Below are 22,334 nucleotides of genomic sequence, written 5' to 3'. Positions count from 1 at the left end.
TATTTCTAGTTTGGGTGAAATATTCTAGCCAGAGACGTTTTTTCTGGTTGGCAACGGATCTTCTTTATAGGTTTGTAATATATGGTACTGTACTATGTCTGTGGAACTGCTGCGTATCCGCAGCAGTTATCTGCAGCGTGTGCACATACCCTCATAGTACAGGGCCTCTTTATTGGCCCCCACCACAGTAAAATGTTCCTGCAATACCGCCATCCCCAATTTTTTGGGGGGTGTTTTTCATGTAATATATGGAAGCCTACAAGAAAATGCCAAAAAAACCCATCATATTCAAAGGAAAAAAAATCACTGTACATGGAGACATTGGCCTCATATATATTCTGTCTTGTTCTTACAAAAATCTTTTCTAAAAGCCTCAAACTTCAGTGTGTGACTCAGAGCTGAGATCTAACATGATAGAAGATTACAGTGCGGGGAAGACGGGAAACCTTCATATAGACGGCCGGTGGGGATGGAGTCAGTGACGGACTCTGGACAAATATGTGTCTAGAGCCGTAGTAGAAGATGAAGATGTCGTCCTCATCATGAAGTAGTTATTTCTCCTGTCACGTGTAATGAATATCTCCTGCAGTATTGCTAATGCCGATTCCAGTGTCGGGAAATGAGACGAGAATTAGCGTTATGGAAGATGAGTCTATGAGGAACGTATTCAGCTGCCGACTCCGAGGAGGAAACTGCTTGTTGTCTGTGGCCTAAATATATAGGTTTTATTAGTAGATGTAAAGAAGAAAACTAAATACTGTAAAATAATAAATCTCCTCATATGTTTCCTTATTATCTCCAGTAATTGTATTATTACACAGGATTTTTTTGATGTTACATCGGCTCATCTTCTCATTCAGGTCTCTATAATATCGGATCCTCCCAGTGAAGATCTTCTACAAAAGAGAATTTTCCTGATTTACCAATCAAAGATGGATATGGACAGAGACAAGATGGCGGAGAGGATATTACACCTCACCCTAGAGATCCTCTTCCGGCTTACTGGAGAGGTGAGAGATTCTGATGACGTCACATTACATCATTCTTATCTATGGGAATAACAGATGGACAGAACTGGAGAGGTGAGGACTCTGGAAATGTCTGTAGTGAGATTTATTAATGTGTCTCTCCATAACCAGGATTACACAGTGGTGAAGAAGACCTCTAGTGAGCGCTGTCAGGACCCTGTGTCTGAGGGATGGGGAAGACCCCTGAGCTCAATCACGGGGCCTCCACCTCACCCCCCGGTACATGAGGACATCAATGACCAGAAGATCCTAGAACTCATCTACAAGATGATTGAGCTGCTGACTGGAGAGGTGACACTGCTGGGAATGCTGGGACATTGTACAGTAACGCTATGATGGAATCAGGGAGTTGACGGTATCATTATATGTGTCAGGTTCCCATAAGATGTCAGGATGTCGCTGTCTATTTCTCCATGGAGGAGTGGGAGTATTTAGAAGGACACAAAGATGTATACAAGGACGTCATGATGGAGGTTCCCCAGCCCCTCACATCACCAGGTAATAGAAAGGAATAAATACACACGGCCTATAATTATCTGTATGTAAAGAATGAATTCAGTCCCTGTATGTGTTTCCTCCAGATCTATCCAGTAAGAGGACAACACCAGAGAGATGTCCCCATCCTCTTCTTCCACAGGACTGTAAACAAGAAGATCCCAATGTTCCTCAGGATCATCAGGTAGATGGAGAGAAGGTGTCATGAGATCCTCCCCCCCTATGATGTGTAGACGGCTGTGAAGGTCTTGTGCTCAGTCTTGTTTTATTCACCAGTATTATATGATTTATACTTGTGTAATGAGAATGGTGGAGATGGCAGGATTAGAGCTGATCATAGATGTGACTTCTCCATCTGTCTGTGACTTTTACAATATTTGTTTCAGGATGAAGATCTGACCCATATTAATACTACAGAGACATATGTGAGGGGTGATGAGCGGTGTAAAGAGGAGATTCCCAAATATGACTACCCAGGTGAGTAGTAACTACTAGATGCAATGAAGTAAAGAAGTAGTTCAGCCGTATCACAATCGTGTGATCACCATTTTGCCTTTAGACCACAATGTTCTCCTCTACCCAAAACTATTCACATGACTTTGGGTATTGAAAGCTCTTTTCTATAGAACTTACACTCTGGGAAATCCTCCTACCAACATAAATTAGGAGATGCTGACCCTTACCTGCCCAGATCTGTTAACTACAAAACCAAATGACATACAGTTGTAGCCAAAAGTATTGACAACCCTGCAATTTTGTCAGATAATACTCAGTTTATTCCTGAAAATGATTGCAAACACAAATTCTTTGGTATTATTATCTTCATTTAATTTGTCTTAAATGAAAAAACACAAAAGAGAATGAAGCAAAAAGCAAAACATTGATCATTTCACACACAACTCCAAAAATGGGCCAGACAAAAGTATTGGCACCCTCAGCCTAATACTTGGTTGCACAACCTTTAGCCAAAATAACTGCGACCAACCGCTTCCGGTAACCATCAATGAGTTTCTTACAATGCTCTGCTGGAATTTTAGACCATTCTTCTTTGGCAAACTTCTCCAGGTCCCTGATATTAGAAGGGTGCCTTCTCCAAACTGCCATTTTTAGATCTCTCCACAGGTGTTCTATGGGATTCAGGTCTGGACTCATTGCTGGCCACCTTAGAAGTCTCCAGTACTATCTCTCAAACCATTTTCTAGTGCTTTTTGAAGTGTGTTTTGGGTCATTGTCCTGCTGGAAGACCCATGACCTCTGAGGGAGACCCAGCTTTCTCACACTGGGCCCTACATTATGCTGCAAAATTTGTTGGTAGTCTTCAGACTTCATAATGTCATGCACACGGTCAAGCAGTCCAGTGCCAGAGGCAGCAAAGCAACCCCAAAACATCAGGGAACCTCCGCCATGTTTGACTGTAGGGACCGTGTTTTTTTTTTTCTTTGAATGCCTATTTTTTTTTTCTCCTGTAAACTCTATGTTGATGCCTTTGCCCAAAAAGCTCTACTTTTGTCTCATCTGACCAGAGAACATTCTTCCAAAATGTTTTAGGCTTTTTCAGGCAAGTTTTGGCAAACTCCAGCTAGGCTTTTTTATGTCTCGGGGTAAGAAGTGGGGTCTTCCTGGGTCTCCTACCATACAGTCCCTTTTAATTCAGACGCCGACGGATAGTACGGGTTGACACTGTTGTACCCTCGGACTGCAGGGCAGATTGAACTTGTTTGGATGTTAGTCGAGGTTCTTTATCCAACATCCGCACAATCTTGCGATGAAATCTCTTGTCAATTTTTCTTTTCCGTCCACATCTAGGGAGGTTAGCCACAGTGCCATGGGCTTTAAACGTCTTGATGACACTGTGCACGGTAGACACAGGAACATTCAGGTCTTTGGCGATGGACTTGTAGCCTTGAGATTACTCATGCTTCCTCACAATTTGGTTTCTCAAGTTCTCAGACAGTTCTTTGGTCTTCTTTCTTTTCTCCATGCTCAATGTGGTACACACAAGGACACAGGACAGAGGTTGAGTCAACTTTAATCCATGTCAACTGGCTGCAAGTGTGATTTAGTTTTTGCCAACACCTGTTAGGTGCCACAGGTAAGTTACAGGTGCTGTTAATTACACAAATTAGAGAAGCATCACATGATTTTTCGAACAGTGCCAATACTTTTGTCCACCCTCTTTTTTATGTTTGGTGTGGAATTATATCCAATTTGGCTTTAGGACAATTCTTTTTGTGTTTTTTCATTTAAGACAAATTAAATGAAGATAATAATACCAAAGAATTTGTGTTTGCAATCATTTTCTGGAAGAAACTGAGTATTATCTGACAGAATTGCAGGGGTGTCAATACTTTTGGCCACAACTGTCTAATCCTATATCCATAATAGGAGCATAAAAACCCTCAGAAAAACCAAAATGTAATTAAAGTGGAAGTAAGGCAGTTTTGTAAGTAATGAAATGCAAAAATCTTTATTAATCCACTCATTTACATAAATAACACAGGCATATAGCCCTAATATTAACAAACGGGACAGGTGTTAAGAATGGAAAAGAAGGGGGGAGGGGAGGTTAGATGACCAGGCGTCACCATGCACAAGATATTGCCACACAAGCTATATATAATATGCGGTGATGGAGCAATATTGAGGCTGAGTCACAGTTGCTACAATTATCTAGTAGGTACTCCAAGGGAGGACATCCTCCTACATGGAGAGAGAAACATTTCTACCAACATCTGTGGCTTTTGACCACATGATCTTAGCCCATAAGCAAGTGATCATAAACCATAAAACATGCCCGCATCACATGAAGTGCTAAATTGCTAAAGTGCTTACCCATGTGGGGATGGAGAGTCGAGTGGGAGGCTAGTGCGTGCAACCCCCCACTCGATTGGGTAAGCAATATTATAATGGGACTCTTAAGAGAAAGCAGAGGGTAATGATGCTGTTACTTTTGTAATGGCAATTCTGACATCCAAGTGTGGTCCTCCCTACTGCCGGCAAGGACGCCAACATGCTCAATATCCCGGCCATTCGGCGGTGTATCTGTTCCCGGTGGTGCCTTCCTGCTTCTCTAGGTATGCGTTCAACAAATCTGATTCTTAAAGAGGCAGCGCTTGCACTTTCGGGATGCTTCCAGGCAAAAGCTGGTAGACATCAGGTACAAAAATTTTTATTTATTTCAGTTCAATACAGTAAGTCAAACTGATATTATATAGAGTCATTACAAGCAGAGTGATCTATTTCAAGTGTTAATTTCTGATAATGTTGATGATTATGGCTTACAGCCAATGAAAACCCAAAAGTCATTATCTCAGAAAAATTAGCAAAAAAAACCCTGCAAAGGCTTCCTCAGCATTTAAGAAGATCTTAGTCTGTTTCAGTAGGCTCCACAATCATGGGGAAGACTGCTGACTTGACAGATGTCCAGAAGGCAGTCACTGACTTACTCCACAAGGAGGGTAAACCACAAAAGGTCATTGCTAAAGAAGCTGGCTGCTCACAGAGTGCTGTATCCAAGCATATTATTGGAAAGTTCAGTGAAAGGAAAAAGTGTGGTAGAAAAATTAGCACAAGCTACCGGGATAACCACAGCCTTGAAAGAATTGTTAAGATAAAGCAATTCAAAAATTTGGGGAAGATTCACAAGGAGTGGACTGCTGCTGGTGTTATGGCTTCAAGAGCCACCACACACAGATGTATTGAGGACGTGGGCTAAAAATGTTCCATTGCTTGTGTGAAGCCACTCGTGACCAATAGCCAAAGCTAGAATCGTCTTACCTGGGCCAAGGAGAAAAAGAACTGGACTGTTGCTCAGTGGTCCAAGGTGGTGTTTTCAGATGAAAGTAAATTTTGCATTTCATTTTAAATTCAAGGGCCCAGAGTCTGGAGGAAAAGTGGAGAGGCCACAATCTAAGCTGCTAGATGTTTCGTGTGAAGTTTCCACAGTCAGTGATGGGGAGCCATGTCATATGCTGGAGTAGGTCCACTGTGTTTTATCAAGATCGAAGGCGGCGCAGCCGTCTATCAGGACATTTTAGAGTACTTCATGCTAATCTGTGCCAACAAGCTTTGTGGCGATGGGAACTTCATTCTCCAGCAGTCCTTGCACCTGTCCACACTGCCAAAAGTACAAATTCCTGGTGTAAAAACAACAGTATCGCTGTGCAAACTCGCCTGACCTTAACCCCATAGAGAATCTATGGGGTATTGTCAAGAGGAAGATGAGACACCAGACCCAACAATGCAGATGAGCTGAAGGCTACTATCAAAGCAATCTGGGTTTCCATAACACCTCAGCAGTGCCACAGGCTGATCGCCTCAATGCCACGCTGCATTGATGCAGTATTTGATGCAAAAGGAGCCCCGACCAAGTATTGAGAGCATTTACTGATCATATATTTCAGATTTTAAAATCATTTTTCAAGCTGGTGTTATAAAGTAGGGAGGTGCCTGAGCAACACCTGTATTTTTTTCTACTTTTGTGTATGCAGGTAGTATGTTGCCAGGTCCCTGGTCCATAACCTGTTCCTGAAATCCGTGTTGTCCAAATATGTTCCTGAAATCTGTTTGAACTAGCACCATTGTCCTTCCTGGCTAGTGTCCCAAAATTTGCACTGTTTGAATAAGGATCAGTGTCCATCATATGGATGTTCCAGAATCCATACCATCTGTACCGTCTCCTATATCCGGTCTACCAGCATCCGAATCCTTTACTGCCAGTGACTCCGAATCCATGTCCTTGACTGCCATCCTGACCCATAGGGTCAGCTGCTGCAGTACTGGGGACTGCCCAGGAGTGGTACCTGGCATCTACCTGCAGCGAAGCCTAACTCCATTATGAGGAGCTCCAGCAAAAACCAAGTAGCCACTCCTGGGTAAGCTCGGCTCATGGCACAGTGGGTCCACGATTAATGAGTGTAATAGTTTACTCAGGCCATGAATCCTTCTAATCCCAATGCCCCTTCGCATTCAACGTTATACCAAGAGATGTATTGCCAGAGAGATGAGCAGGAAAAGATTCTGTCCTATATGCATGTGGTAAATACCCATTTGGAAGCCCTAAAGTGAGCTGCTTCATCCACTCCAGCACAAATTGCAGCAACTGGTGCCATGACTACTCAGTCTGAAACTTATGCTCCTGGAGCTAATTCTCGTCTGTTTGCTCTGCTCTGTCACATTACAAAGGGGATCCTAAGCAGTGCTGTAGGTTCCTAAACCAGTGCAAGATGCACTTTGAACTATTGGCCCTTTAGTCTCCCCCTGATCTGGCTAAAATGTGATTCCTAATCTCTCAAATAGCAGAAGAGGCCCTGTGATCTTGGACCTGCAAGTATTCCTGGTAACCTTCCATAGTCTTTGATGAGCCGGGTCGTGTATCATCTGTTGAAACTTCCTAACGCAGTGTGAGAACGGGAGTTCTGAGTCACACTGGGTGACTGAGAAGCTAGGTGCACAACAACGGGAAGTAGGTGGGGAGGCACAAATATTAGGAAAGGGGGAAGTGGAGACCCCTAGGCAAATCTGACTACACCTTGCCGCCTCCAGTGTCCCTAAAAAGGTTCCGCACCTATCGTCGAGCAGGAGCCTAATCCCTGACTGCCCTTAGCGATAGGGACCGGATGGGATGGGTACTAGTCCGGCCCCACCGCAACTAAAGACAAGGTAAACAAACAAGCGAATAGCACTTGGCTTGAGAAGACACAAAAGAGATCATGCCAGCTATCCTTCCAAGAGAATGCCAAGAAGGAACTAGTCAACTACTAGTACTTCCAGAAGGAGGTAAATAGAACTATCACCTGAAGCGAATAAGGTATTTAGACACCCATCAAGGGTGTGTTAATCAGCAGCAGACGGTCGAGATCACTGCTGGGTCCTACACACACACCCGTGACAGTACTCCCCCCCCCCCCCCCCCCCCCCCCCCTTCTTCTGCATGTGACCTCCGGATACTCAGGACCTGATTTCTCAGGATAAGAGGCATGTAACGAACGAACCAGCCCAGGGGCATTCACCTCTGATGCAGAAACCCACATACTCTTCTGGACCATAAGCCCTCCAGTGCACCAAGTACTGCGTGTAACAATACTCAAGATGGGAATCAACAATCCTCTAAATCTGGAACTCAAAATTACCATCAATAAGGATTGGTGGTGGCTGCACTGGAGAGGACTCGAGGTTCAACATATTTCCTGAGCAGAGCTACATGTGGAACACATTGTGGATTTTAATAGCCTGAGGTAACTCAAGACGAAAAGCTGCAGGGTTAAGGATGGTGGTTATTTTATAGTGACCAATAAACCTAGGTCCCAGCTTCCAGAAAGTGATCTTCAACTTGATATTCCTGGGTAACAACCACACAAAGTCATTCACACTTAGATGTGGACCTGGCGAGCATTTCCTGTCAGCCAATAAGTTTCTACCAGTCTCCCATGATCCTCAAATTGCTCTGTACCCCCTGTCACACAGAAAAGGGCGACAAAGCAAAACGTTCCTCAGGACCTCCCGAAGCACCTCCCTCACTAAAAGTACCAAACTGTGGTGGAAACCGTATGCACCAAAGAATGGTGACCTGCTGGTACATTCTTGGCGATGATTATTAATAGCAAACTCAGCCAACGGTAAGTAAGATGCCCAATCCTCTTGGATTTCTGAAACAAAACACCTAACGTAAGTGTCAAACTCAAATAGGCTCTATTGGGAGGACTAAAATACAATTTGTGTTGCCAAAGGAAGAATAATAAATGTGACAGGGATCGGGGATTATGGGATGGGGTGTTGGGGGCACAATTTGGCAAGTAATAGTACATTTGGTGGTTTTAAGTTCTCTCCGCTTATGACATATGGTGACGTAATGGGCGGCAATCTCCACTGTTGATTACTCTTCCCCCAGTAGGATGCAGAGTTTCCTTTCCTCGACCATGGATGGGAAGTCCGGGTTGTGAATGGAAAGTCTCTGGGAGTGAGAGGCCCTCAGTGCTATTTGTTGCAGTGAAGCAGGAAGTGCGCCTCATCCTCCAGTGCCCCCTGCTGGCAGTGCTGGCACATTCTGTTCTCCCGTGGCTTGTATGTCTGTCAGTGACACCCTATTTCCTCCACTAGACTGTGGACACTCAGTCTGTATAGGCTCAGGGTCTGTCTGTCTTTGGGGTGATGTAACCTCTCCAGATATGGGGCCAGAGTATAGTCCCTCCGCAGTGACCGGTTGATGGTGCGTTTCTGGGAGTTCTCTAGTTCACTCTGCCAACCCTCTATATATTGCATCTTGCAGTTCTCTGATATCTTCTTTATTTCGGCTTTTGTCAGGGTGTGTTGCTGACTTTGGCGGGTCTGGCTGACAGTGTTCATGGCTTGCTTTGGGCTTTGGTTCAATAGGGCTATATGATGGTAGGAGCTGGGGTTGCTGCTCTGTGTGTGCGCCTGGTATGATAGCGCCCTCTTGTTTATAGTTGTCCTTAAGGGGAATCGGCCCAACTCTGCCCGACAGGCTATGTTGAGGTGCTGCGATGTACTTGGAGGAGATGTTTGCAGAACTCCAGGTGGAAGACTTTGGTTGGGCTGGATTCCCACTTTGTCTGGTCTTGGTAAGTTGCTGGGCAACATACCTCGCTACCATACAGCAGTATAGGAGTGATGACGCTATCGAATATCTTAAGCCAAACTCTCACCGGTGGTTTGAGATGGTACAGTTGTCTTCTGATGGCATAAAAGGTTCTGCATGCTTTTCCTTTCATGGCCTCCGCTGCTTGCTTTAGGCTCCCAATTTGGTTTAGCTCCAGACCGAGGTAGGTATAGCTGTTGGTCTTCTCCAGTGTGGAACCATTTAATGTGAGGGAGGGAGTGAGTTGGGGTTTTATTCTGGTTCCTCTTCTTCTGAAACACCATGACTTTTTAGTTTGGTATTCTTTTGGTAGATGGACAGCGCCCAGGTGGTGCTCAATGTTTGCAGCACTGCCAGGCTATCTTGGAGGCCTCTCTCGGTTGAGGAGAGTAGCAGGAGGTCATCTGTGTACAGCAAGAACTTTTCCGCTCGGTCGTGCTGAGGCCTGGGTTGGAGGAGGATTCCAGGGCTGCTGGCAGTCCATTTATGTATATGTTGAATAGAGTTGGGCTCAGGCTGCAGCCCTGTCTGACCCTGCAGCCTTGCCGGAAGAAAGCTGTCCTCTTCCCGTTCACCTTCACGATGCAACGGTTCTCTGTGTATGAGCTATTGATGACGTCATAGGTTCTGCCGCCTATTCTGCTTTCCAGGAGTTTCAGAAATAGGCCAGGGTGCCACACTGAGTCAAAGGCCTTCTTGAAGTCCACGAAGCATGTGAATATTTTCCCATGTTTTTTGCTGTGTACGTGGGTCTTGATGAAGCTGTGCAGGGTGTAGGTGTGATCGGTAGAGTGGTGGTTTGGCATGAACCCAGCTTGGCTTCTGCTGAAAATGTCACACTGGGTGAGGAAGGTGAAGATCCTTTTGTTAATAATGCTGTTAAACAATTTTCCCAGAATGCTGTTGACACAGATCCCTCTGTAGTTTGATGGATTGTATTGGTCTCCATTCTTATAGATGGGCATAATGATTCCAGCATTGCAGGAAGTAGCCGGTGCTTAGGACGTGGGTAAAAAGTTTTGCCAGTGCTGCATGTATGTCTGGGGAACTGTATTTGATCATCTCTGGTAGGATGCCATCATTGCCCCCAGCCTTCAGGCATTTTATCAGTCTGATTCTCTCCTTTATTTCCAGTACACTGATTGGTGTGTCCAGAGGGTTTTGGAAGTCATTGATTGTTCTGGGGTTAGGTCTTCTCATATGTTCCTGTAGAAGCTCTTGAAGTAGTTGTGTTAGATGTTGCCATTCTGGATGTGGAGGGTGTTCTGCCTAGGCTTTGTGCCAATATGACTCCAGGTCTCCCAGAATAAGTTGTTCTGGAGGGAGTCTTCAAGCTACCGTAGTTTCCTGGAGATGTGCCTCTGTTTTTTCTCCTTGAGGATTCCTTGTATTGCCTCTGTAGGGTGTCATGGGCCGCTCTTAGGTCCCTGTTGGTGGGGTCTCTGTATATTTGGTTTGAGGCCATCCTTAAGGAGTTGCGTAGTGCCTTACATTCTTTGTCATACCATTTTTGGCATTGTTTATCTGTAGGTCTCTTGGGATTTATCTTTATGAGGCCTGCTAGTTCTGCCTTGGTAAATAGGATCTTGTTAAAATCCTTCACTGCCAGGTTGACCCCTTGCTGGTTTGATGTGTAGCTACTTGTGTTGAAATGTACAAGTAGCTCTTGGATCTCGATTCTGTTGCTCATTTTGATGTACTCAGTGCCTAACTGTTTAGGCCACTTAAAGGATGTTGGTTGGTTGTGGAGTCCCGTCAGATGAGGCTTTTCTGTGGGTGGTTTGTCCATGGATCTCATATACAGCAGTATCTGGTTGTGGTCTGACAAATGGGTTTCAGGGGTGACTTTGAAGGCATTTATGTTTGCTGGGTACATGTCTGTTATGACATAATCCAACCACCCTACTGCCCACATGGGAGTTTAGTGTAAATCTCCCTAATGAGTCCCCTCTGATGCGCCCATTCAGTATATACAGCACCAGGCTCCGGCACAAGTTCAGTAGTGTTCTGCCGCATTTGTTCACCACTCTGTCATAGCTGTTTCTTGCTGTCTCTACTGAGTCGCTGTAAAAGGACTCCTCTCCCAGCACGTATGTTTCCGTATGGTGACACTCTCTTTGTCTGTACCCGTCCTTGCCTTGAGGTCTCCACAGAGGAGAACCTTACCCTTGGACTGGAATTGGACTGCCTCCCTCTGTAGGACCTCGTACATGTCTGTCTTAAAGTATGTGGATTCTGATGGAGGGATGTAAGCTGCACAGAGGTAGATGTCCTACTGAGAGGCGAGTATGGAGCTGCTTAGTCTTATCTAGATATGGCTGTCTCTTTTCATTGCTTTGATGTGCTCTTTGATCTCCTCTTTGTACCATATTAGTATGCCCCCTGAGCAGCTACCTTTTTGGTGTCCTTGTTTTTCATAGGTCTCTGTATCCCAGAGGTGCCAGGGATTCCTTCCCTGCTCTGGCCCATGTCTCTAGGAGGATCTGGATGTCTGTTCTTTAGCCTTTGTTTGAAGTCTGTGTCGTTTATCTTGGACCAAAAAGCTGAAGCATTCAATCCTTGAATGTTCCAGCTGCTAATAAATAAGGATGTCCTGTTTAGTCGATATACCTTATAATGGAGGAAGATTTTCATAGGACATAACAGTTCAAGTGGTGGATTTAGGTGGAATGTTTTAAGGGTGTCCCATGAGTTTGCTGCACAATGTGTTGAGCAATGTCCTTCTGCCATGTAGCTGCCCTCTGTTATTTTGTGTTGCCATTGTGGGACTTGTGGTCTCCAGTACTTCTGCCCTCTCTGTGGATTCTCACTGCGGATCACAGTGGGTTGCCATCTGTTTGGGCATCTTGCTTGTGGTCGCGGAGGTTTGTTTAGACCGATGTCCTTTAGCTCTCTGGCTAGATGTCTGAACCATTGTTTATTGAGGTGCTTGTCGTTGTACAAGTGATGGAGCGTTATTTCGGGGTGTCTTGCCAGTTGTATGTCTGGTGTTAAGGCGATACTGGCAGTCAGCTCTGAATTGATTTGCTGGGTTACCTGTTGGTCTATGTCTTTCCTTGGAAGCAAGGCAGACAGGAATATTTTGGATCTGGGAAACTTTAGCTAGGCAGCTATTGAGAGTTTTGATAGGCCTTGGGTGGCTGTCTCTTGGTGAATATCATTTGGGCCGGTGTGTAATATGAGATGTATGGGTTATTGATCACCTCTATTTGTGGGATTGTTGACCAGCGGATTTTTGTGCCCCGGGAACAGTCAGTGTCCAGGTATTTCTCGTTTGAGTCTTATTAGCGCGGTCAGGGCCCTGTGTTTTGTTTGGGCTGTTTGGTTTTTTGTGTGTCCTTGGCTGTTGGTTGCCCTGGGTTGCTGTGAAGATGAGGGTGTATATTTGTTGCTGGGATTGAGAGTAGAATTTTCCTTTGCAGTGTTGGGTTCGGGGGTTTTGGTTGCCCTGATTTGCCATGTGGATAGGGCTATACTTTTATTGCTGGGGTTGTGTGTAGTGTCCTTCTTGCTGGGGCTATTGCTGGTCTGTGGTGTGTCAGGCACCGAGATGGTTGGTGCAGGCCTTGGTTTTGGGGGACTGCTTGTACTTTGAGGTACCCTCTCTGGCTTTTTTTGCAGGTTTGATGATTTTAGCTGTTATTTCTTCTTTGAGGTATGCATTTTCTTCCTGCAGTCTTCGCGGTGACCTTTGCATTTCACACTGGTCGCTTTTCAGCCTTGATAATTACTCCTTCAGTTGGTCATTTGCATTTCTCTGATCTTGGCTTCTTTGAAATTCCTCTTTGAATTGTATAAACTCACTTTCTAGTTGGGACAGGCAGTCTCTGAGTATATTATCCATGGTGGGATGTGAGGTAGATGGGGCTGGGGAAAGCTAGTGACTGTCTGCTGTGAACTGATCGGGAGTAGTTATGCTTCCTCCCTGCCTCAGGGTTTGCATTTCAACTTGATTCTTAATGTTCTGGAATTGTTGCTTAAATTCCTCCATCTTGGGTTCTGTTCCTTGTACCATGATAGTTCCATTTTTATAAATGTTTATGAAAAGATTAAAAGTCTCAGGGTCCTCCTCATCCTGTACTCTGATTTGTGTGCCATTCTTAATGCCCTGCGTTTTGATGTTCTTGTAATATTTTCTGAGAGTCTGGTTACAAGCTTGGTAGTGCCCTGATAGAATAACACATTTGTTTTTTTCCCCTTGTTAGTTGAAGTCTATCAATAGAGTCTGAGTGTTTCTAAAGGGGGCTTTACACATAGCGATATCGCTAGTAATATCGCTAAAGCGTCACCGATTTTGTGACGCAGCAGCGATCTTGCTAGCGATATCGCTACATGTGATACTTACCTCCGACTGGCTCCCCCGCTGGCTATCGCTGATCGCGCGACATCGGCCTGGTCCATTTCTCGTCGTCGGCTTCCTGCTGGCGCCGACGAGCGAGCCATGCACGCAGGCGGAAGACGTCACCCTCGCCGCGTCTGAAAGGTGAGTACAACCGCCGACCGCTGCTGCATCGCTAGTGAGATCTGCCTGTTTGGCAGCTCACTAGCGACCATTTAGTGATGCACCAGCGATCATGACCGGGTCGTATCGTGGTCGGAATCGCTGGTGCATCGCTAAATGTAAAGGGGCCTTTAATCTTTGTCAGTTTTATGGCTTTTCTCTCTTTCATAGATCTGACATTCACAGAGAAGGTTATCACTAATGTGTCAGGCCAGCTGCTGTCTCCAGGTCCCCCTCCTTGCTTACAGTGCAATCCCCTTGTTCCATTTTAAAGGGCTTTTATATTTTGTATTGCATAATCTACTGTCTATTGCTATCTTAGCAGTATATTGGCATGGAACCCTTACTTTGGGGATGCATTGGGCTCTGTTAGGGTTTCTAAATTCTGAATAATGCACTCGGTCTGTCCATTTGACTGAGGATGGAAAGCAGAGAGGACAACTGCACCCCCATTCGAAAACTGAAAGCTTTCCAGAACTTAAACAAATTGGGTCCCCCGATCTGACACCACATTGGAGGGAACCCCATGAAGCTTCATGATCTCCTTAACAAAAACCTGTGCTGGTAATGCGATGAAATGCACCATTTTAGTGAACCGATCTACATCCACCAGAACCGCCATCTTGCCTGCCAATTTAGTAATAAAATCCATGGACAGGTGTGTCCATGGTCTACTAGGAATGTGAAGTGGAATAAGAGGACCAGACAGACAGGTATGCAATACTTTAGAACACGCGTAAACACTGCAATCAGACACCTGTTCAACCACATCCCAATGCAACCATGGCCACCAAAAACTACGAGAAAGGAGGTCCACGGTTGCCTTACCCCCTGGATGACCAGCAAGCACCAAGTTATGTTCCCTAATAACTTTACAGCACAAATTATACTGTACAAATAACCTCCCCTAAGGGCAGGAGCATCCCCCTGAGCCCCCAACACCTCTCCCTCCAGGTCAGGGTGCAAGACTGAAATAACTACCCCTTCTGTATAATTGTGGCAGGGTTCTCGTGTTCACCACCACCAGGGAAGCTCTGGGACAAAGCATCAGCCTTGGTGTTTTTAACTCCTGGACGGAAAATGACCACAAAATTAAATCTAGTAAAGAACAGGTATCACCCAGCTTGTTTAGGTTTGAGACGTTTAGCCAATTGAAGATATGACCGGTTCTTGTTCATGATAACAGTAATACGATGGACTGCCCCCTCCAACCATTGTTGTCATTCCTCGAACGCCAATTTAATTGTTAGAAGCTCCCTACTACCCACGTCATAATTTCTCTCAGCCGAGGATAATCTTTTGGAAAAGAAGGCGCATGAACTCCATTTACCAGTGGACGGACACTGAGACAGCACAGCACCAACCCCCACCTCCGTTGCATCCAGTTCTACGATAAAAGGGTGAGAAACATCAGGCTGAGTATAGGTGCAGGGTCAATGCAACTCATTAAGGAGGAAAAAGCCTGCTGAGCAGCATTCGACCATTTAGAAAAATTAGACCCCTTGTCATGTCAGTAAGGGGTTTCACAATTGCCGAATAATTTTGAATAAACTTCTGGTAAAAATTAGTAAAACTGCACCTCCTGGATGGCAAAAACACATTTCTCTAGTTTGGCATAAAGCTTCTTATCCCTTAATATCTGAAGCACCTGTTTAACATGTCTTTGATGTGTCTCCAAATCAGGTGAATAAACCAAAAATATCATCCAGATAGAACACCACAAGCCTGCCCACCAAATGATGGAAAATATAATTTATGAAGTGCTGGAACACCACCCGTGAATTGGTCAGACCGAAAGGCATAACCAGGAATTTGAAATGTCCCTCAGGGATATTGAATGCCATTTTCCATTCATCCATATCCCTGATTCTAACCAGATTATAGGCCCCCCCTTAAATCCTACTTGGAGAAAACCTTAGCTCCCACAATCCTACAACCTGGTTGGATAAATCTGGAATCAGAGGAAGAGGATATGGATCTCGGATAGTAATTAGATTTAATTCCAGGAAATCTAAACAGGGACAGAGACTGTTGAGGGAAGGCTAAATTAACCCTTCACGGTTGATCCAGTGATTTCCAAATTAATTCACAGGGCGTTGCTAGCAACTGGGAATGACCACACGGAGACGGGGGTCTCTGTACACGAGGATCAAGACAGATCACTAGTCCCCTTTATTTTAGTCACTTCTTTTATAATATTTTGCTTAATTATGCAAAGTTCTCAACTACCAATAGCATCATTTCACTTTATAAGCCAATAATATTGCAAGGAAATCGGAAACTGCATATATGTCCGTATCCAAATCGCATAGAAAGTAGTATAATGGCTAATTCTTCAGAATTCTACACCCCCGGTTCCCTTATCTTGCACCTGATGGGAACAGTCTGGTTTCATGACAGCCTGAACTTTTTCACCCTAATTACAAAAATTTATCTTACAGCAACAAAAATAGAGAAACGAAACCTTCAGAGAATGGAGAAAATGAAACTTCAGCTCTGATTTTAGTTTTAACCCTTCACAAGACCACTATCTTTTTCACGAAAAAGAACTCTGCTGCCACAGGCGAAGATGAAGGTCTGATGTATCCCATCTCAAGACTCTCAGCAATAAAATATTTCATGGCTTGTCTCTCAGGGCTGGAAAGATTGTTCAGTCCGGACATGGGTACTTTAGCTCCTGGAGTCATGTTAATAGGACAGTCATATGCATGATGGGGAGGCAAATCGTGACACACTTTCTCAGAAAATATGTCCTCCAAACCAGACAAAAATGCAGGTAAGGTCCCCGTAGATACTGCAGAAAGGGAAATGTTTAAGCAGTTCTCATGGCAGTAATCTCCCCATTCCACAATTTATCTAGTAATCCACTATCAGATTATGTTTCACCAACCAGGGTAAACCCAGTACAATTGGGGAGACCCTCCAGGACATAACAAGGAATTGCCTCTTAAGGCAAAGACCCCACCTTCAGTCTTATGTTACGAACAATCTGTGTCAAAGTTCTCTGTGTGAGTGGCGCTGAGTCGATGGCATAAATAGGAATGAGCTTAGCTAAGGTAGAGCAAACAAGTCTGTGAGTTCTAGCAAACTCCGCATCAACCATCATGAATCCAGCTCCACTGTCTACAAGCACAGAAATTCTTTGTTTTTCACTGTAGCACCACCTCTGCTGTCAGCACAAATTGAGAATTACAATTATCCACCTCCAGACTCTCAAGGGTTAATCAAGTCACTTTGGAATTATGGGACAGGCCCCGATAAAATATCCCTTTCTCCCATTAAAGAAATACCCGCCCTTTTTCTTGGGAATCTCAGGGGAGACATTTGACGCAGAAGCACCTCCTAACTGCATGGCTTCCTCTAACTCCACAAGCACTGGTTCACCCCTAGACCGTCCCCCGGGCACAGGAGTATTGTCCGGAAAGAGGGCTTCGGAGAAGGTGGTCTTATCCATCTATCCCGAGGGCGTCTGTCCACACTTGTAGCCAATGACATGGCAGTCTCTAAGGACTCTGAAGTTTAATTCACTGCCAAAGCATCTTTCAACCTTTCTTTAACCCCTTTACCCCCAAGGGTGGTTTGCATGTTAATGACCAGGCCAATTTTTACAGTTCTGACCACTGCCCTTTATGAGGCATTAACTCTGGAACGCTTCCATGGATCAGGCGATTCTGACAGTTTTCTCGTGACATTGTACATCATGTTAGTGGTAAAATTTCTCTGATATGACTTGCGTTTATTTGTGAAAAAAAAACAGAAAATTGGTGAAAATTTTGCAGTTTTCCAACTTTTAATTTTCATGCCCTTAAAACAGAGAAATATGTTACGAAAAATAGTTAATGAATAACATTTCCCACATGTCTAATTTACATCAGCACAATTTTGGAACCAAATTGTTTTTTTTCTTGTCAGGAAGGTATGAGGGTTAAAAGTCGACCGGTGATTCCTTATTTTTAAAACACCTTTTTTTGGGGACCACATTACATTTGAAGTCACTTTGAGGGGTCTATATGATGGAAAATACCCAAAAGTGACACCATTCTAAAAACTGCACTCTTGAAGCTGCTCAAAACCACATTCAATAAGTTTATTAACCCTTCAGGTGCTTCACAGTAATTTTTTAAATGTTTGAAAAAAATGAACATTTAAATTTTTTTCACAAAAAATTTATTTCAGATCCAATTTGTTTTATTTTACCAAGGGTAACGGGAAAGGCAGGACCTCAAAAGTTGTTGTACAATTTATCCAAAGTATGTTGATACCCCATATTTCCAGGTAAACCACTGTTTGGGCGCATGGCAGAGGTCGGAAGGGAAGGAGCACTGTTTGACTTTTCAAACGCAGAATTGGCTGGAATTGCAATCAGACGCCATGTCGCGTTTGGCGAGCCCCTGATGTGCCTAAACAGTGGAAACCCCCCAATTCTAACTCCAACCATGACCCTACCCTATGTGAAAATGGAAATAAATACTTTTTTTATTTTATTATTTTTCCCTAAAGTGGAGATAAAGGGGGTTTGATTTACTATTTATAGCGGGTTTTTATGTTTGGCAGCTGTCACACACTAAAAGATGCATTTTATTGCAAAAAATAGTTTTTATATCACCACATTTTGAGAGCTATCATTTTTTCCATATTTTGGCCCACAGTCATGTGTGGTCTTGTTTTTTGTGGCACGATTTCACATTTTTATTGGTACCATTTTTGGGGCATATGACTTTTTTTTTTTATCGCTTTTTGGGAGGCAGAATTAACAAAAAAAAGTAATTCATAAATTTCTTTTGGGGGGTGCGTTTACACCGTTCCACATGTGGTAAAGTTCATAAGGCAGTTCTATGTTTTTACGCTTTTTTAGAAAAATTAATTATTTTTGCTTCTCTTTATTCTGAGAGCTATAACTTATCTATTTTTTCACTGATGCTGTGTGGTGGCTCGCTTTTTGCGTGTCAAGATGACGTTTTCAGCGGTACCACGTTTATTTATATCTGTCTTTTTGATCGCGTGTTAATCCACTTTTCGTTCGGCGGTATGATAATAAAGCATTGGTTTTTTGCCATTTTTTTCAATGGTGTTCACTAAAGGGGACAGTTTTATAGGTGGGGTCATTACGGACGCCGCGATACTAAATAGGTACTTTTTATTCAAATTTTTTTTTTACCTTCAAATATTGATTTAATAATTTTTTTTTATAATTTTTTTTAAATACTTTTACAATTTAATTTTTTTAATTTCATTCTTTAACACTGTGTCTCGCTATGGGACCCTCATTTTGTGCAAGCTGATCGCTTATATGGCATGCAGATCTGCATGCCATATAAGCTGTCAGCCCCTCTGCCGGCTCCAGAATGCTGCGATTGTTTGACACCATGTTCCGGGGGTTAAAGTGCCGGGAGCGGTCCGTGACTGCTCCTGGTACTTAGTGGCGGGTATCAGCTGACACCCGGCTGCGATCGCATATGACGTGCTATTCCGTCCATGAGCATTAAGTCCCAGGGTACATGGACGTAATAGTACGTCCAATGTCAGAAAGGATTTAAAGCTCATTTGCCATTTATCAGCCCATGCTTCTAGTTTACATAAATCCTCCTGTAATATAAAATTGTCCTCTGTATTGATTACCCTGCAGAGTTTAATGTCCTCTGCAAATATTGAAATTCCTCTCTCAATGCCCCCTACAAAGTCATTAAATGTTAAAAAGAAGCGGACCCAATTCTGACTCCTGTGGTACCTCACTGCTAACCGTGACCCAGTCCGAGTGTGCTCCATTAATAATCACCCTTTGTTTCCTATCCCTGATCCAGCTCTTAACCCACTTAAAACATATTTTCCTCTATCCCCATTGTTCCCATTTTATGCATCAACCTTTTGTGTGGCACTGTATCAAAAGCTTTTGAAAAGTCCATGTACACCACGTCCACTGCATTTCCTAGGTCCTGTCTGGAACTTACCTCTTCATAAAAGCTTATCAGTAGAGTTGAGCGACTTTGGTCGCATCGGGTTTCGTGAAACCCGACTGAAACATTTGAGTCGGATGAAACTGGTCTGACTAGAGCAAAAAAAGTCAGAGTTTCGTCCGAAACCTGACCCCAATGTAAGTCAATGGGGAATAAAAGTCGGCATTGAGTGGATGAATGTCATCCGCTCAGTGCCGACTTTTATTCCCCATTGACTTGCATTGGGGTCGGGTTTCGGATGAAACTCCGACTTTTTTTGCCCTAGTCAGACCAGCTTCATCCGACTCAAATTTTATTACAGTCGGGTTTCACGAAACCCGATCCGACCAAAATCGCTCAACTCTACTTATCAGATTAGTCTGACAGGAACGGTCCCTCGTCAAACCATGTTAATATTGGGTCATGAGGTTATTCTTCTTCAGATACTCCAGTATAGTATCTGTTATGATTGAGTCACCGTAGGAGGCAAAAACAGAAATGCTATCTAAGTCCAGAAAACCAGAGAAGTTGGCAGCTATCGGATTGCAGACCCCTGAACCTATCAACACAACTAGCAGTAGCCGTTGGGGGTTCCTACGATACCCTAGTCCCCTCGATCACAGCCGGAGAAATAGCTAGGCCTAAAGAAAGAAAGGGGAAAACTAAACTGCCCCAGAGCAGACCCCAAAGCAATAGGCAGCCCCCAACATATAATGACGGTGAAGCAAGATGAAAACACTAACACAGGCAGAAAGATAGACTGAGCAAAGACGGGGCCCAATCTAGCTAGATAGAAAAGGACAGGAAGGCTGCTGTCTGCAATCCGTGAAAAACCCTATGAAAATAAGAGCCAACAGACTGACAGTGAAAAAGGCCCTGAAGACGCTAGGCTTCAAAAAAGCTATGTCAGTACTCAGGAATATTCTGAAGACAGAGCTACAGGCAAAAGGACATTCAGCTCATCCCAGCAGGGAATGGCAGAATCCAGAAAAGCAAGGAAAACAAAAACAAAACACTAATGCAAACAGGCAAAGCAGAAAAACTTAGCTTAGAGGAGCAGGAATCAGACTGGTGTCCTAGAAGTCCACAGAGAAATCACCCGCAGGGCAGAAGGGCGTCGGCAGCCTTATATCCAGTCCGTGACTCCACTCAGCCAGTCATCCTCATCAGGTTCAGGTGCCTGATAATCAGGCTCATTACCTTCCTTCACCAGAATAGGGAGTTCACCAGACCTCAGTGACGAAGGGGAAAATGAACTCACAACAAGTATCTCTTAGAAAACCCTCCAGGATTTTACCCACAGTAGAAGTTAAGCTTATTGGCCTATAATTTTCAAGTTCAGTTTTTGTCCCCTTTTTGAATATTGGCACCACATTTGCTATACGCCAGTCCTGTGGTACAGACCTTGTTATTATGGAATCTTTAAAGGTAATCTGTCACCACTTTCTGCATATCAAATAAAAAAATGATTGGATTCCGTGTCAACTATGCATTATACCAGTACTTTTCATACCCCTTGCCCCCCCCACCTTTGATCAATAAATACCTTATTGTTCCTTCCCCCCCCCCCTCCTGACTTGCTGTACGCATTTATTTGGTGTAATTCGTGCGTTTTTGAAGATTTAACGTGCGTGCGCAATCAAATGTCCTCCCGCGTGTGCACAGGATGCTTTGCCCAACTATGGGCAAAGCATAAAATCATTATTGCGCAAACACCATTACATTCTATGGCCCGGGAGTATTACTTTCTGCTGGGTTAAGCAGGTGACATTTAATGGGGAATTTTTGTTATCGCTGATCATGTTATGTCATGGGATTTTCTTGTGTAAATACTGTTTGAAAAGAGTCATTTAGCATATTGGCTTTTTCCTCATCCACCATTTCACCCAGATTATTTTAAGGGGACCAACATTATCTTTTTTAGTTTCTTACTATTTATGTAGTTAAAAAATATTTTGGGATTATTTTTACTTTCTCTGGCAATGAGTCTCTCTGTCTCAATCTTTGCTGTCTTGATTTGCTTTTTACAGAATTTATTTAATTTTCTGTATTTATTTACTGCCTCATCACTACCTACTTGCTTTAATGCTCTAAATGCTTTCTTTTTGTCACTTATTGCACCCCTTACAGCTCTATTTAGCCATAGTGGTCTCCTCCTATTTCTAGCATGTTTATTCCCATATGGTATATATTGTGCACAGGTCCTATTCAGGATGCTAATAAACGTCTCTCAACCGTTGGAAATTTGCCTTCTTGAAGATTAGTGTCCTTGTGCTACACATCTTATTAAAGGGAATCTGTCACCTATTTTTTTGCATATAAGATGCGGCCACCGCCATCAGGGTTTTATCTACAGCATTCTGTAATGCTGTAGATAAGCCCCCGATGTAACCTGAAGGAGAAGAAAAACAAGTTATATTATACTCACCAGTGGGCAGTCTGGTCCGTTCCGGATCCGATAGGTGTCGCGATGTGGGTCCGGCGCCTCCCATCTTCTAGCGATGACTACCTCCTTCTTGCTTCCCGGCGCGGCGCAGGCGCACTGCTCTGTCCTCGACAGGACAAAGCAGTATAATATAACTTGTTTTTCTTTTCTTTCAGATTACATCGGGGGTTTATCTGCACCATTACAGAATGCTGTAGATAATCCCCTGATGGCGGTGGCCGCATCTTATATGCGAAAAAATAGGTGACAGATTCCCTTTAAAGGATACATGAAAACTTACTATTTTGTGATCACTATTACCCAAGTGACCCCCAACCCTTATATTTGATATGTG

At 43.8% G+C, this 22,334-nt stretch overlaps 2 protein-coding genes and 1 long non-coding RNA gene across 5 annotated transcripts in view; 2 read left to right on the top strand and 1 right to left on the bottom strand.

Moving 5' to 3' along the window:
• Nucleotides 1-22,334, top strand: part of LOC141059269 (uncharacterized) — a 1,095,346-nt gene that overhangs the window by 668,955 nt on the left and 404,057 nt on the right. The window lies entirely within an intron of this gene.
• Nucleotides 1-22,334, bottom strand: part of LOC141059270 (uncharacterized) — a 49,967-nt gene that overhangs the window by 8,798 nt on the left and 18,835 nt on the right. The window lies entirely within an intron of this gene.
• The window catches only part of LOC141059245 (uncharacterized), a 44,089-nt gene that overhangs the window by 17,180 nt on the left and 4,575 nt on the right, over nt 1-22,334 (top strand). For all 3 annotated transcript variants that reach the window (XM_073555551.1, XM_073555550.1, XM_073555552.1), the window contains exons 2-6: nt 861-1,010; nt 1,140-1,319; nt 1,403-1,526; nt 1,610-1,707; nt 1,910-2,000. In XM_073555551.1, coding sequence (XP_073411652.1) covers nt 861-1,010; nt 1,140-1,319; nt 1,403-1,526; nt 1,610-1,707; nt 1,910-2,000 — 643 coding nt within the window. The remainder of the gene's footprint in view (nt 1-860; nt 1,011-1,139; nt 1,320-1,402; nt 1,527-1,609; nt 1,708-1,909; nt 2,001-22,334) is intronic.

The sequence above is a fragment of the Dendrobates tinctorius genome, unplaced genomic scaffold, assembly GCF_039654945.1.
Source record: "Dendrobates tinctorius isolate UK_male_01 unplaced genomic scaffold, ASM3965494v1 ptg000226l, whole genome shotgun sequence".
Taxonomy (NCBI): domain Eukaryota; kingdom Metazoa; phylum Chordata; class Amphibia; order Anura; family Dendrobatidae; genus Dendrobates; species Dendrobates tinctorius.
The sequence above is the reverse complement of the archived record's forward strand: the minus strand, read 5'-3'. Positions and strand labels throughout refer to the sequence as shown.